Source organism: Perca fluviatilis, chromosome 1 (assembly GCF_010015445.1).
Source record: "Perca fluviatilis chromosome 1, GENO_Pfluv_1.0, whole genome shotgun sequence".
Taxonomy (NCBI): Eukaryota; Metazoa; Chordata; class Actinopteri; order Perciformes; family Percidae; genus Perca; species Perca fluviatilis.
The window spans coordinates 446099-462311 of record NC_053112.1 but is presented as its reverse complement, the minus strand read 5'-3'; the positions used below and the strand labels follow the sequence as shown (position 1 = coordinate 462311).

The window sequence follows — 16213 nt, the reverse complement described above, 5'->3', positions numbered from 1 at the left end:
AGCGTAATTGCTCCCTTCCTGTTGATCGACTCTCTGGCCACTCCTAAATTCCAATCAGTCTTTCCTTTAACTTGAACCTCAAAGTAAAATCTGCCTGAAAAGAAACTCTGTTTTCCTAAAACAATACCATAACGAGAAAATCTCTCTGGGTTGTCTGGGAGATTCTTCCTCACATCACCAACATTCACTTGTTTCCCATCATCAGACAGGATGACTTTAGGAGTTGCTGTATCAGGATCAAGAGTCACATCCACTGCATACTGCTGGACCCTCTTCAGCTCGGCTTCAAGCAGCTTCTTCATCTCTTTACTGAGTGTCTCCTCCAGCTGAACCACAGCTTTCACCACAGTCCCCTCATATGATGATGGACGGATGCTGACCTCTGTCCAGTCCTTGGTGTGTGGAGGTTGTTGGATGTTTAGGGACTGAACACTCTGGAGAAGATGGAGGTGGTCTTCAGAGCGTAACACCTGCTCCACCTCAGTGCTTCTCTTCATCAGCTCAGAGATTTCCTGTTCCAGCTCTTTGATGAAAGCTTCGGCCTGTTTTTCTGTTGTTTTCTGCTTCTCTTTGATCGTGTTGATGAGCTCATTCAGGCCTCTCTCAACAGACTCCTTCAGAGAAGTGAAGACCTGAACACCTTCTGCTATCTCTCTGTCTGCATCTTCCTCACTGAGGTTGACTGAGTGTTTGATCTCCTGAATCTTCAGTCGTCTCTTCTGGATCATCTGCTGAATTTCAGCCTCGGTCTTCCCCAGCTCTACCTTCTTTCCTTCATATCCTTCTTTTAGAGGAACAACATCATGCTTCTTGTGATCTAAAACAGTGCAGAGCATGCAGACACATGTCTGATCGGTCTTACAGAACAGCTCCAGAGGTTTATCGTGCTTCGTACACATCCTGCCTTCCAGGTTCTCCACAGGGTCGATCAGCTGATGTCTTTTCAGGCCTGACATGGTCAGATGAGGCTCCAGGTGAGTCTCGCAGTAGGAGACCAGACACACCAGGCAGGACTTCAGGGCCTTCAGTTTGGTTCCAGTGCAGACGTCACAGGGAACTTCTCCTGGTTTGGACACTTGTTGCTCTGAGCTGCTGCTGCTGGCTTTCTGTTGAGCTGGCTGACTGAACTGAGTGACCATCTCAGAGAATAAAGTGTTGACTCTCAAATCAGGTCTTGTGGTAAAACCCTCCTTACACAGGGGACACAGGTACTGGTCATTGGTATTCCAGTGTTCAGTGATGCAGTTCTTGCAGAAGTTGTGACCACATGGTATGGTGACAGGATCAGTGAACACATCCAGACAGATGGAGCACAGAAACTGATCTTCAGATGCTTACAGCAGCCATATCTACACATATTGTGAAAAAAAGAAAACCTTTCATTGAAATTACAGTTTTAATTAAAGCAGCAAGCAGTGGTGAATGGGCCCTCGCACATTCGTGTCGAGGATACTGATGGAGCGCTGGTCAACATGGCTGTGCATTTCCAGGATAATCAGACACTGTACGCATGAGTTAGACATTATTTTGCGTCGAGTGTGTGGCATTGAAAAAGACGTATTGTTCATTTTGTACCACTTCCTGTGGCCACAATGTGGCAATAGAGAACATACACTAAGGAAAGGTCATGTTGCTGTATACCATGTGTACACAACACCATGTAAATATCATGTTAATCAGATGATCTGTGTCACATACAACTAACTTAATGTTGTCAGTAGGTGGCGCTATGACTTAATATAGGCATGTAGATTTCTTCAGAAATTCAGGGCAGATTGGACACCGTGTGTTATAGTAAAATATGGAAATTGCCTCATCCCAACCCTGGTGTGTGTTTAGGAGCGCTATGGATCCCGCTGGCCAAGTCTGACCTCAATCCCTGCAGAACCTTGCAATTTTCGCCAGTTCTGACATATTTTGCAATTTTCAGAAGTTTTTAAGCATCCCAAGTTCCTCAGAAATGTTAAAAATAATAATCTCCACGAAAACAATATCTTTCAGTTACAGGGACCATTGAGCGCCACATTGTTTGTGTAAAAAGAAACAATTGATTTTTATCTTAAGTAAATCATATGATGGTGAAGTTGTTAGGGTTGTGGGTTTCTGTTGATATATTTCCGGTTTTATTTTGTTAACTCTTGCTCTGTGTTTTTATTGATTCCTGTTTCCCTATTTGTTCTGTTTTTCCTGAACTCATCTTTATGAATGTATGTTTGGCTTGGTTTACTTCCTGTATTATTTTGTAGTGTTTGGTTTCATGTGTCTTGGTTTAGCTTTGTTTCCTGTTTGAGTCTGCTCTGCACCCTAAGGCCTCCTGCACCCTAGCTGTGTGGTGTGAGCGTGTCAGCTGCAGGGCGTATCCGTTTTTATTTCGGCTCCCATGTTAACAGGTTAGAGCGTGCACACTGCCTGCGTGACGTCTCAGAAAACGCGCGCATTCTAGAAATAGGACCAACGTCTATTTTTCACGTGACACACAAGCGTGTTGGAAGCGTTTCTAGGAAACATAGAATATGAAAAGATGTTTATATGTCGTTTAGACACTGATACATTTAATTAATGACATTTTGATGTTCGAAAGTCTCAACGTTTTTACATAAATGCAGATATGAATGGCATTTAAGAAATATTTATAAATAATTATCGATTTCCAAATATTGCACCTGTCAATACAAAAGGAAATATTCTGGAGCCTAATTTGCCGTCAATACTGCCGACGTTGTCTTTCCTGTAATCAGATCAGTATATATTTATGTACACGCCATTATTTAATTTCATCAATGGGAAACATATATGTGTACAGACAAGGTTAGCGGCAGCGCCACAACACGTTTCTGGTGTGTAAAGATAGAAAACGCCACGCAGCCGCCACGCAACTGACACACAACAGAAACGCCACGCTCACGCCACGCAGCCAGTGTGCAGGAGTCCTAATACGTTTCACCTGTTGGCCCCCTCCCTGCTCGTTTGCCCCTGTGTTTAATGTCCTCTGATCTGTTCAGTCCTTGTCATATCATCATTGTTGTTGAGTGTAACTGCTTGTTCCTGTTTTCTACGTAACTCTTTGGTTTGGACCTTTTGATGCCATACTGGAGTCCAGTTACTACTTTTGGAATTTTTACCTTGTTTGGATTCTTAAAGACTCATGTAAGCCTGGATTGTTTTCTGTTATAATGAATTCTACACCTGCATCTGCCCTATCATGTCGTGCACTTTGGGTCCAGAATCCTTTTCCTGCCTCAGCACTCGGCCAGCCCTGACAGAATTGTTTAAACTTGCACCGAGCTGTGCACAAACAAGCCCATTAAAGTGGGGCGGCAAGGTGAAGCGCTACTCTGATAAAACAGCTCAGAATATGTCCACACCCTGTTGTGTAGACCAGTTTTTATTAAAGAACAGCACTTCTAACAAAGCTCTGCTTACTGTACATTTCTTCCAGCTGCTTCACATTAAAAGCCTTCCACTGGTTCTATGGTGGAAAGCTTTTATTGTGAAACAGCCAGAGGAAATAGAGAAAGTAGTGTGTAGGAGGCGATCAGTAACTAATTCCTAAAGTCCTGAGAACTGACACAGAGAGACTGTTTAAAGCTGTTAAAGTGGACTACTGTATAGTGGGCCTGCAGACAAACAGCCATAGTTATATTGTTACAAATTTCACAAGTAATTAAAAGAGTGGAACTTCCTTTGTGAGTAGAGCTGAAGTTTAGTGTTAATCCTGGTTGTAGAAAGTGTAAATGTGATCAGCTGTACTCACCAGTGTTTGGCAGAGACTCTGCTGTGTTGTTGAGAAAGACCTGATGAAGTCAGTTTGAGTTTTCTTTCAGAGAGAAACAGAGACTTGTCTCTACTGCAGCGTGGCTGACACTCTGACAAACTTAACTTTCATTTCTGGAGTGTGACGTTGTATCTCTCCTCTTTCCAGTGTTGCTCCTCCTCTTACTGCAGCTCTATGGTTAGGTTTCCTCCCTGTTATTTACACAGTTATTGTGAAATACTAGGGTGTTGTCTGGTTGATATGGAGGAAAGTTCATGCTATAAATATGATGTATTATGTCCTTTACTTCAACCAAAAGAGTTTAGTTTATAGTTTATTGGACACAAAGAGAGAGAGATTACACAAATCTGCAACATGTCAATGATAACACAATTAAGTCCAACATTTGTTTCCATTATTGTGGACCTTGATGTAAAGACAACAAACGACCATCAGATCATACAACAAATACAATATGTATCATCAACAAGACAATTATTACATCGTGAAATAAAATATATTCTTACACATTAACTATTGGCCTTTGCACACATGGAATATGTAACATTGGGGAGATTAAAATCATCAAAAAGAAGTTAATTCCTGTTTGCTCTCATATTGTATGCAAAGTGTTTTATGGATATTCATCCGCACAGTTTACATGAATGAAGATTGAAAATAAATAGACAGTTACAATTTTAAAGGGGTGATAGAATGCAAAACTGATTTTACCTTGTCACAGTTGAATAATGACAGTTTAGTGGGTAACTAGGACATACATAGAACCTCTAAATCCCATTGACACCTCTTTCCTCTGAAAATCTCACTATTTGAAACTGCCTCTTAAAACGGGCGAATCTCAACAAGCCCCATAGTTGACGTCAACTATTGCGGCTCCTCCTCATTTGGCTCTAGTCTCTCTCTTTGTCACGCCCCAACATTTGCATAGGCTACACAACTGACCTGAGATCAGTTAGTCTTCTGACTCTAGGTCGGGCAGATCTCAGAAATTGTATACATTGTTCATCTGCTATTTTACCATTCAATTCACTTCTGAGACTTTTTTATGCGAGAAATCAACAATGTAGAGGTCAAATATGGGCCGTTTTACAAAAATGTACGTCTAATTGCAAATTTTGTCCGACTGTGTCGGAGTTCAGCGGCCGGTGCTGCCTGTGTTACTGCCTCACCACCTGGCCTGCCTTTCACAGACCCCGGCCTGCTGTGAGGTAGATTGATCTCCGTCAAGGCTGACAGCACACAGCACTCCATACCCGCGCAAAGTCACCGCTTTGTGGGCTAATGAACTACTAAACGCCGCTGCTCTGACAGAGCTCCAGGGCCTGCAGCTCCCCTCTTCCTAATGCCAGGTGTATGTGAGTGAGAGCGCGGTCAGCGAACTTGTTACGCCAGCAATCTCTTACCACAGGTTCCAGTTAATCTTATAATGTGTGTAATTATAATGTGTTGAGTTATTTAAACAAACGATTGGTGAAATAAACGCCGCTTGTCCATGAGTCTCATTGATAGAGCCTGCGGCTGGATGGAGCTCTATCAATGAGAGCTAGCTGGCTAGTCTCCTGTTAGAATTCCTCTGAAATTCACATATATTCATTAACTTGAAATCAGACACCGTTGTTAGCTTTATAAGACCCTTACGCCGCCTTCACACTGGCAGTTGAAATCAGCTCCGAAACGGCCGGAAGTCATTCATTTCCTGTGGAGATTCGCAGACCGCATGCGAACGAGTGCGGTGCGAAAGAAATCGTGTCAGTTGGTCATCTGGATGCGTTAAAAAAATGTAACTCTTGCGAAAAGCTACGGACGGTTCTTATCCGACGGAAGTTAGCGTTGCCATGGTACTGATAAACAAACCTGCTAATGCTAACTGGTTAGCTAGCAACAGACACCGAACTATTGACATTATACCGCTATATCACATTTAACCGACGTGACATGTCAACGTCCTGGGCAACTTTACTCCACGCAGCAGCCTTTCTATTTATAGCTGTATAAGAGAGGTCAGAGAGAATCGGACATTCAGACACTTATCAGTCCTTCTAGTTGTTCTGCCATTTTTGTAAATCGCTTCCGAAGCTTTTCAACGGTGTAGTACGACGTCCGCTGGGGGCGTATTGCGTATTACGGAGCTGATTTCAACTGCCAGTGTGAAGGCGGCGTTAGGTAGATGTTGTATACGTGGCGTAACGAAATTCAAACTGTAAATATATTCGAATTACGCCGAAAATGAAGCTAACTCTCCATGATTTGTAGCTAGCTACACATAGCTAGGGTTGAAGGGACAGTCGCAGCTAACGAAACACCTAGTCTTCACAAATATTCATTAATTTGAAATCGGACACCGTTGTTAGCTTTACAAGACAATTAGTTAGTATGTTATGTATAAGTGGCGTGACATGTGTGTAACATGTAGTAACAGATTGCTGGTGTAACAAGCTCGCTGACCGCGCTCTCACTCTCACACACGGGCCATTTAGCTAGCAGGAAGAGAGGAGTTAGAGACCCTGGAGCTCTGTCAGGGCAGCAGCGTTTGGTAGTCCATGCTGTGGGCTGCCAGTCGTGATGGTTACCTCACAGCAGGCCGGGGTCTGTGGAGGAAGGCAGGCCGGACGGCGATGCAACAACACAGGCAGCCACGGCCGCTGAACTCCGACACACAGTCTTACCAAATTTGTAATTAGCCATACATTTTCGTAAAACTGCATATTTCAGCTTTATATAGTTGATTTCTCGCTTAAAAAAGTCTCAGAAGTGAATTCAATAACGAAATAGCCTGACAAACAATGTATAACGTTGCAGTGTCTGAAATATGAGGCCTGCTGCCGAGTCTCCCATGTGTTTCTATGTAGTTTCCTCAAACCAATCAGCGCGCAGCTCATCCTGAATATTCATGAGCATACCATATTTGGAAGAAAAGCTCTTGTTCCAAATAGAGCCATATTCACAGGGTAGCTAAGGGCCTAATAAAATATCATTCGGGCAATTTTCAGCCCAACCAATGTTACATACCCTATTAGGAGACCTTAAGGAACAGTGTAAAATACCCTATATAATCATTCTATCAGCCCTTTTAACTTATGCCTTTGTCGCAGAATTATAGTATTTTATATAGTAAAAAAGTGATGTAGTGTGTAAGTTAAGAATGTTTTAGATAGGTTACTTCTGTTAGGGTTAGGAAACATGCCGTTCAACCAGGAAACCGTAGCAACACGCTGCACACAGTGTTAAGATTGAACGAGCCCCCGGCTTTTCTGTTCAGTGTTTGGAGTTCAAGTCACTGCTTACTCGAGGCTGGTGTTCAACAACTGGTTTATTTTACAGTTTTTAATCTTACAATCACATATTTACAGATTTCTTTGACTTATTTCCCATAACCATTTAACTACCACTATTCGCAAAAAAACCCAACCTAAAATGGCTAACAGTAGTTAACCAAATCATTTTTTAGACAAATTATCACACATTAGCTGTGTTTAAAACCGCTCCCCCATTCACTCACTTACTATGCTCTATATTGTGCTTATCAAATAGTGAACTACATATAGGGAAAAAAAAAAACATTTCGGACACTACAGTGAAAACACATCGTTGCGTCAGTAGATGTGCCGGTTATTTGTGCGACGGAGGCCCGGCGCACCCAACAACAAACCCAAACAAAAATACTTCTAATACGTGCCTGAGACAAAGCGAGCACTCAGAAAAATATTCAAATATTGGATATTATAAATGTTGCATGTTACATTTCCACTGTTTAGAAACCAAAGCCAGCTCAATTTTTCCTTTTCAGTTTTCGCGGTGACTTCTGCCTCCTTTCCTCCAAGAAAACACGACCACGTTGCATTGTGGGATACGGGAGTAACATGTAGGGTACATTGTATGTACACTCAAATTAGCAGTGCATTGTGGGTATTTGATAGTGGACCATATAGTGAATGAAATTAACCGCAGTGAATTCAAACACCACTACAAAGTGGCGAACACACTACATAGTGCACTATTTCCGTGATAGGGAACGTTTTCGAACATAGCTACTGATTAACTTTGTCCATTAACTTTTTATACCCAGTATTATAAATGACTACAGACATGTAAAAGGCCGACAGGTGCATTCACATAGGATGCAAAGTTTCACATTGTGCTGCATTACTCGTAGAAATGGTATCGGTTGTGTTTATTTGCGTTACTCGTGCGAGACGCGCTGATGTAAAGCATAGACACATTGTCTGTGACGGCACCCACAGGATTGTAAAAAGCCAAAATAAAACTCAAAGTGGGCGGCTCCAGCCTGGGCAATTTTGGCAGTGCCTAACTCCTGGCTAATCCAAAAATGAGCAAAGTTTTTGGCACTTCCGTGTTAGCTTACTTTTTTTAGCACCAGAGGTTTCTGCTTGATGTAGAGCTGTAGGTACTACTACTAAACTTTCCATCCTCAACAATGGATCAAAACGGATCAAAAAGATGCCAAAATAACTAATGATGATGCAGATTTCTATAAAGTCCTAACTCATGCTTAGTGATTGATCACAGCTATGCAGGAGAATCTCAACGCTGATAACTAAAACGGCACCACACAAATTTCTTGCTTAAATTGAAATTTGAAACTCACACAAATGATGTGTCTTTGCATTGACTTTGTAGACAATCACGCCCGCAATGCTTGAAACGCACTCAGTGTGAACATGCCATTAATCATAAAGGAAACTTTTCTGTGGCTGCATATCAAAAAGAAATAAATGGTTATTCTCCAGCATTTTTTACAAATTTACTGTAAAACTGCAGCTTCCCAAATTTTGTGTCTAAGGAGACGGATATAGATATTCTCCCCATGACGTGTGTTTCTTGACAATATGTACTTTTGTTTCCCTTGAATGAAAATAAATCAATACATGAAATAAGATCTTAATAGTCACACTCATACATAATGACAGGTGAGATGATCAGAGGTGCAGAGTTGTTCAGTGATTCATATTCATCACCAGGACTGAAGAATGGGAAGAGTTTCTCAGTGAAGGAGCAGCCAGTAAAGGAGTACATGAGAACTACAGCTTCTACGTCATAAAAGGAGACCAGACCCTCCTCATAATCCACAAACACCCCCACCGTCTGAGGCCGAGACTTCCGACAGAGACGGACATCAGGGTCATCAAGAGCGTAGTACTGATTTACATTTCTCAACCATATCGTCCAGTAACCACCCTCAGGACTCAGTGCGATTTCTCCCTTCCTGTTGATCGACTCTCTGACCACTCCTAAAATCCAATCAATCTTTCCTTTAACTTGAACCTCAAAGTAAAAGCTGCCTGAAGAGAAACTCTGCTTTCCTAAAACACAATTACAATCATCAAATCTCTTTGGGTTGTCTGGAACATTCTTCTTTAGATCACTATTACTCACTTGTTTCCCATCATCAGACAGGAAGAGATCTGGATGTGCTGTATCAGGATCAAGAGTCACATCCACTGCACACAGCTGGACCCTCCACTGCTCTGTTTGGAGCAGCCCGATAGTTTTTTCACCGAGGGTCTCCTCGAGATTTGCCATAGCTCTCACTGCAATCCCTTCATATGACGGTGACGAAAAGCCGACTTCTGTCAAGTCCTTGGTGGGTGGAGGGTGGTTGGTGTTTAGGGACTGGACACTCTGGAGAAGATGGAGGGGATCTTCAGAGCGTGAGAGCTGCTCCACCTCTGTTCTTCTCTTTTTCAGCTCGGAGATGTCTTGTTCCAGCTCTTTGACGAAAGCTTCAGCCTTTCTTTTTGTTATTTTCTGCTTCTCTTCTATTGTTTTGATGAGATTGGCCTGGCCTCTCTCAGCAGACTCCTTCAGGGAAGTGAAGAACTGAACACCGTCTGCTAGCTCTAGGTCTGCACATTCCTCACTGAGGTCGACTAAGTATTTGACCTTCTCAATCTTCAGTTGTCTCTTCTGGATCATCTGCTGAATTTCAGCCTCTGTCTTCCCCAACTCTGCCTTCTTTCCTTCATATCCTTCTTTTAGAGGAACAACATCATGCATCTTGTGGTCTAAAACAGTGCAGAGCATGCAGACACATGTCTGGTCGGTCTTACAGAACAGCTCCAGAGGTTTATCGTGCTTTGAACACATCCTGTCTTCTAGGTTCTCCACAGGGTCGATCAGCTGATGTCTTTTAAGTCCTGACATTGTCAGATGAGGCTCCAGGTGAGTCTCACAGTAGGAGACCAGACACACCAGGCAGGACTTCAGGGCCTTCAGTTTGGTTCCAGTACAGACGTCACAGGGAACTTCTCCTGGTTTGGACACTTGTTGCTCTGAGCTGCTGCTGCTGGCTTTCTGTTGAGCTGACTGTCTGAACTGAGCGACCATCTCAGAGATGAAAGAGTTGACCCTCAAATCAGGTCTTGTCTTAAAACCCTCCTTACACAGGGGACACAGGTACTGGTCATTAGTATTCCAGTGATCAGTGATGCAGTTTTTGCAGAAGTTGTGACCACATGATGTAGTCACAGGATCAGTGAACACATCCAGACAGATGGAGCACAGAAACTGATCTTCAGATTGGAGGTAGTTTGCAGCAGCCATATCTACACATGCAGGGTGGGAAAGAACAAAACAAAACATTTTATTCAAAATACAGTCTTAGTTACAGTACAGGCCAAAAGTTTGGACACATCTTCTCATTCAATGCATTTCCTTTATTTTCATGACTATTTACATTGTAGATTCTCACTGAAGGCATCAAAACTATGAATGAACACATATGGAATTATGTACTTAACAAAAAAGTGTGATATAACTGAAAACATGTCTTATATTTTAGACTCCTCAAAGTAGCCACCCTTTGCTTTTTGATAGCGCTGCAAACCCTTGGTGTTCTCTCAATGAGCTTCATGAGGTAGTCACCTGAAATGGTTTTACCTTCACAGGTGTGCCTTGTCAGGGTTAATTAGTGGAATTTTTTCCCTTATTAATGGGGTTGGGACCATCAGTTGTGTTTTACAGAAGTCAGGTTGATACACATCCGACAGCCCTATTGGACAACTGTTAGAATTCATATTATGGCAAGAACCAATCAGCTAAGTAAAGAGAAACGAGTGGCCATCATTACTTTAACAAATGAAGGTCAGTCAGTCCGGAAAATTGCGAAAACTTTGAATGTGTCCCCAAGTGCAGTCGCAAAAACCATCAAGCGCTACAACGAAACTGGCTCACATGAGGACCGCCCCAGGAAAGGAAGACCAAGAGTTACCTCTGCTGCGTAGGATAAGTTCATCCGAGTCACCAGCCTCAGAAATCGGAAGTTATCAGAAGCTCAGATTAGAGACCAGATGAATGCCACACAGAGTTCTAGCAGCAGACACATCTCTAGAACAACTGTTAAGAGGAGACTGCACGAATCAGGCCTTCATGGTCAAGTAGCTGCTAGGAAACCACACTCTTAGAAGAGATGTGTTAAAAAATGACACACAAAAATGTGTTGTTACACATTTAACACATTGTGTGTGGATTTCTACATAAGAGTGTAAAACATGTGTAAATAATGTGTAAAAAGGCTTAACACATTTGATGTGTTGGACAGTGAATCTGAATTCTGCCCAGCAACAGCGTCATCCTTTTTTCGCGGTCTTCCATATTCGCGCCACAGTGAGTCGCTAAAGAAAACTGCCACAGTCCCGTCCAAGGAGAAGGGTTAGGATGGAGACTCCAAACTCCACGGTAAGCACTATTTTATCTTAAGGTAATGCAAATATCTCGACGTTTTCGAAGCGTCTGGAAGTTGGTGATCATCTGACAAATACGATATTTTTTGAGTTAGCTGGCAATGTCAGGGTTTAAAGTATTTAGAGCCGTTAGATCTAGCTAGCTAACATTAGCTAGTTAATATCACATTAGTTAGCTAGCCGCAACTATCGTACATTAATTTTAAATTAATGTATCAAAATATCCGTGCTGTAACTTTAATAATCTGTAGCCACAGTATTTAACGTCTTAGGTCGGTTTCTGGAAGTTAACTGACGGTTACCGAACGTTAACGTTATTACCCGTTATTCCTGAACGTTACCGAGCCTTCATACTTGGCTCTCATATCGGTTTTATTATTTAGTATTAAATGGTACAGAAATCTCAACTGGGAATATAGCTAGCTAAAGCTGGAGACTTGTCATCGAACCAAAATGTAAAGGTAAATTTGCCATGTAGCTATATAATCTGCCAACTAACGTTAAATCATAAAAGATAAACGTCGATGCTTCGCGTTAGTCTTATTCAGGGGCCGGTCTAATGACTGGCGATACCAAACTTCCATTGGGATTTTGAAAGTTTATTTTTACCCGACTAATTACCAAAAATGACACCATGTGTAACTAATTTTGAGACATTTTAGTAAGACAGTGCTTTGCTTCTGTTAAGTCGGCATGAAATCTGGTAAACGGGGATCGGAGTACCAACGGTCAACGTCAATAATTAGACGGTGACAGATTTGCAGCCTCGAGCTCAAGACCGCTCCTCGCTTTTCTGCTCCTCTTAATGTTGTGAAATCGTGTTAGAAATTTTAAGTAAAGCATTAAAGCAGTTTATTTATGAAAATTAAAGGGGGTTACTGCCCCACACACAAAAGTAACGTTAGTCCATATTTAACGTGTGTGTGTGTGTATGCGTCTGTAGCGTTCGTGGCGTGCATCTGTCTCTGTGTGAAAAAAATCTGTCTCTTTGTGTACGTGTGCACCTGTGTCTGTCTGTCTGTGTGCGCGCACGTGCGTCTGTGTGTGTGTGCATCCGTGTCTTTGTTTGTGTGTCTTTGTGTGTGTGTGTGTGTGCGCGCGCGCGCGCATCTGTGTCTTTGTGTGTGTGTGTGTGTGTGTGTGTGTGTGTGTGTGTGTGTGTGTGTGAGAGAGAGTGAATGAGGGTCTGACTAGTCCAATTTCACAGCTTTTTTCACCTGTCCATATTGGACCAGGTCCACTATACCTAGACTTGTCAAATCGGCACTATCGTGGTTTTGATTCTGGACCTGGTCCAATATGGGCAATGTGATAAAAGCAGTGAAATCTCAGTTTTTTCATTTTCATAAATACAATAAAGCTTTCACAAATGTGAAATGGGTTTCAGCTTTAATGGTTTACCTAAAATGTCTAACATGATATCACAACAGTATCCTAAGAGGTGCAGTGCAGAAAACCGTGGAGTGGACGCTCAGGTATGTAAGTTCCATTTCCCTTAAATTGCGAATCAGAGGCTGCAAATCTGGGTGTTAACTTCAGCGTTGTGTTGGATGGGAATATTTAATCACATTTGACTTTGCAATTAGTACAATTATCAATATCACAATGAATTAGATTTGTACTTTAATTTTTGTTCATGTTTGCAGGAAGGGAGACATGGGCCGCAGGAATCTGTGAAAGTTCTTGCAACTACTTTTAAGAATGGAAATGAATTGAAAAGAAAAATTTACAGTGTCCAAAGCACAACAGAGCTTCTGGAAAAAACAAGTGAATTGGGATTCGTCCTTGACCGGATTTTAAAATTTAACACAGATTTCCAAGAGTTTACTGATGTTGACAGTAGTGTGCAGATAAGTAACCTTGACAGATTCCAAGTGCACTTTTCAGAAGCATCCCATCTTCAAACTGTCCCAAGAGAAGTCTGTCAAACGCAGGTACATTTTTACCATAATTTATTTTGGATCATGTGTATAGCTAGTCAAATTGTGTTTCAGAAAAGTCAGACAGACTACAGAGAAGACAGAGAGTCTTAACTTTCTGCTCTGCTCTTAATTATCTGTTCAGCCTACACAGGAGCCAGATCAGCAGGCTGGTCTGAGGCCTCTGCTTGAAATGAAAGTTCCAGAAATATTTGATGAACTCCAAACTAAGGCCATTGTTACAGAGAAGACCCGAATGAAACTCATTAAAGTTTGCATCTCTGACTTAGTGGAGAAGCATGGATTGTAAGTACAGTATATGAACATGAACTATATATTTTTGTATCTTATAAGAATGGTTATACGAATAAGCCCACTTGTCATGATTGGACTATTTTAAAAATGTACAGCATATGTGCATTGAATGTAATTGTGAATGTCGTAAGTGTATAAATTACAATGGGGGGATAAAGTATACAGACATTCTCATTTGCTTGATACAGGGCACATTTTTTGTTAACAGTTGCTTTTTCATCACACATTTGACAGTAAGGACTTATCATGTCATTTTTAAAAGAAGAGAAAAAAGGTCTCATGAGTTGTTGTCTGTTTGTGTGTTTGTTCCACTAGTTATCCGTCCACTATTGAAAAGGTGGTTCTTGCAAAGAACATCATCACCATCTTCCCATCGCTTAAAGTCCAAATTGATGGCAGAGGAGAAGGCTTTGTGAGTATAAAGTTGCTTAGTTGAAAAGTGGGTAGAGCTAGCTATGGGTGTGCAATGCTTAAATATTGAAACAGGGAAATAATCAGAATGTTTTTTTTTTATTAAAACTTGTGATTTTATCCAACTACATTTTAAGGTAAGGCAGAAATCTACTTAGTCCTGAATGTAAAACCCAGAGATACTTTGTGGCTTACTATATTTTAAAACGATAGTGTGGGAGATACTTTTTTTGGCTACTTCTAACAGTGTAATTTCCTCTCTTAGGCTGGTATAAAACACATTGGATGACCAGTTCTACTTCCATTCAATGATATTCTGTAACTGTAATAATTATTTAAAGGAGCAATATGTACCGTATTTTCCAGACTATAAGTCGCTCCGGAGTATAAGTCGCATCAGTCAAAAAATGCATCATGAAGAGGAAAAAAACATATATAAGTCGCACTGGACTATAAGTCGCATATATTTAGAAATTAATTTCACAAAATCCAAGACCAAAAACAGCCTTTTTCATCTGTCAACTACACAATAGCACACAGAATAACAGGCTGAATACGGTAGGTGTCCGGCATGTTAACGTAACACATTAACAGTTATTCAACTACACAATAACACACAGAACAACTACCAGGGCGTGGAGACGTAACTGCACCGTGACAAGCACATTGAATCGCAATAAGCCGATTAGCTTTCTTTGTTTTCTTCATTGCAGTAAGAGTCACCTTTTCTCCAGTCTCCCTCACACGTTTCTCTCTCACTCCAAACTTTCTTTCTGCTGCTCAATTACCGTTTTGGCTGCAGAGATATCGGCAGCTAGCAGGGCTCTGTGGCCGGCAAAGTCACTGTTTCTGGGTTAGTGGACAACCAAAACGCCGCTGCCCTGAGTGAGCTCTGCGGGGCTCGGCGGGCCGCTGCCCGTCCACTAACCCAAAAACAGTGACTTGACGCCGACCGCAGAGCCCCTGTGAGCTGCCGATATCTCTGTGCCCGAGGAGCAGTGCTTCGGCTGTAGTGTACTTCCACCAAATATAGTCCCAGTCAATATCTGCCTACGAAATCATCTAGTCTTAATCTGCATTGCTATTTTTATTTGAACATGCAGGCCACAAGAAGTAATGAGGTTTTGTTTATGTTGTTGTTGGGATCACTTTTACTTGCGACATGCTACACGGTCACAATAGATTCCATTTAATACGCTAAGCTAGCTTAGCAGCGGTGCGCCGTGGACTAAGACAATGCATGCACCGAGACAAAAATGCATTTAAATATAGAAGAGACGGTGAATAACCCTATTTCATCAAACGGTGGCGTATTCCTTTAAATCATAAAATGACCACAATATGTCATCAGATATTAAGGAAACATGCTAAGTTGAAATACTTTCTTTTCTGACAACAATGCTAAAGCCAGTATTTTACATTTACGACTTACCCATGTCAACAAACAGGAGAGCAAAGGTATTGGAGCTCATTTCAAAAGTCAAGTCTATTAATTAGATCCCACCAAAATGTACAGTTGTCCAAAATGTCCGTCAAGATTCACACTGATAAAGAAACTGATTTGGCACCTTCGTGAAATACATGCATTGTCAGAGGGATTGGAGTTCACACTTACTTGCAGCCAAGATGGTTGTCCAAGGACATACCACAGCATTAATTCATTTACCAAGCACCTTTCTAGAGAGCACCAAGTACCACAGTTGTTGAACCTTCTCTTCAGACCTTCCCAACATTTACTGACTTCCCAGGGACCATCGACACTACACCTCTAGAGGAAAACATAGCTGAGCCTTCTGAGGGGTTTAAACTTCTTTCTTCAAGTGACAGTGCAGCCTCATTTGTGGCAAAAATGTATGCTGGATCAAATGTAACATTAATGGATGTAACAAGAACTGTAACTTGTGTTAAAGAACTTGTGGAAACAACTGTAGCTACATTACAAAATTCGGTTTCATCAGTGTTCAATAATCTGGAGGTACCACATGACCATGAACTTGTGCAACCATTAATGGAACAGTTTGAAAGTGCCAAACACATGTTTGATGACATAGACACTCCTTTTAAAATGAATACACATTTTTCAGAAAAATTTC

General features: G+C 41.6%; 2 protein-coding genes across 2 annotated transcripts in view; both read right to left on the bottom strand.

Moving 5' to 3' along the window:
* Window positions 1–3934, bottom strand: part of LOC120566701 (E3 ubiquitin-protein ligase TRIM21-like) — a 4486-nt gene extending 552 nt beyond the window's left edge. The window contains exons 1-2 of the mRNA XM_039813297.1: window positions 3755–3934; window positions 1–1349 (exon numbers count right to left, since the gene is read on the bottom strand). The exon at window positions 1–1349 is cut by the window's left edge and continues 552 nt beyond it. Of these exons, the coding sequence (XP_039669231.1) occupies window positions 1–1139 (1139 nt within the window). The 5' untranslated portion in view covers window positions 1140–1349; window positions 3755–3934. The remainder of the gene's footprint in view (window positions 1350–3754) is intronic.
* Window positions 3935–8747: 4813 nt separating this feature from the next.
* On the bottom strand, window positions 8748–10336 carry LOC120560448 (nuclear factor 7, ovary-like). The gene is made up of 3 exons (XM_039802994.1): window positions 10177–10336; window positions 8876–9798; window positions 8748–8756 (listed from the first exon to the last, which is right to left on the bottom strand). The coding sequence occupies exons 1-3, from the start codon at window positions 10334–10336 to the stop codon at window positions 8748–8750; spliced, it is 1092 nt and encodes a 363-aa protein (XP_039658928.1).
* Window positions 10337–16213: the final 5877 nt, after the last annotated feature.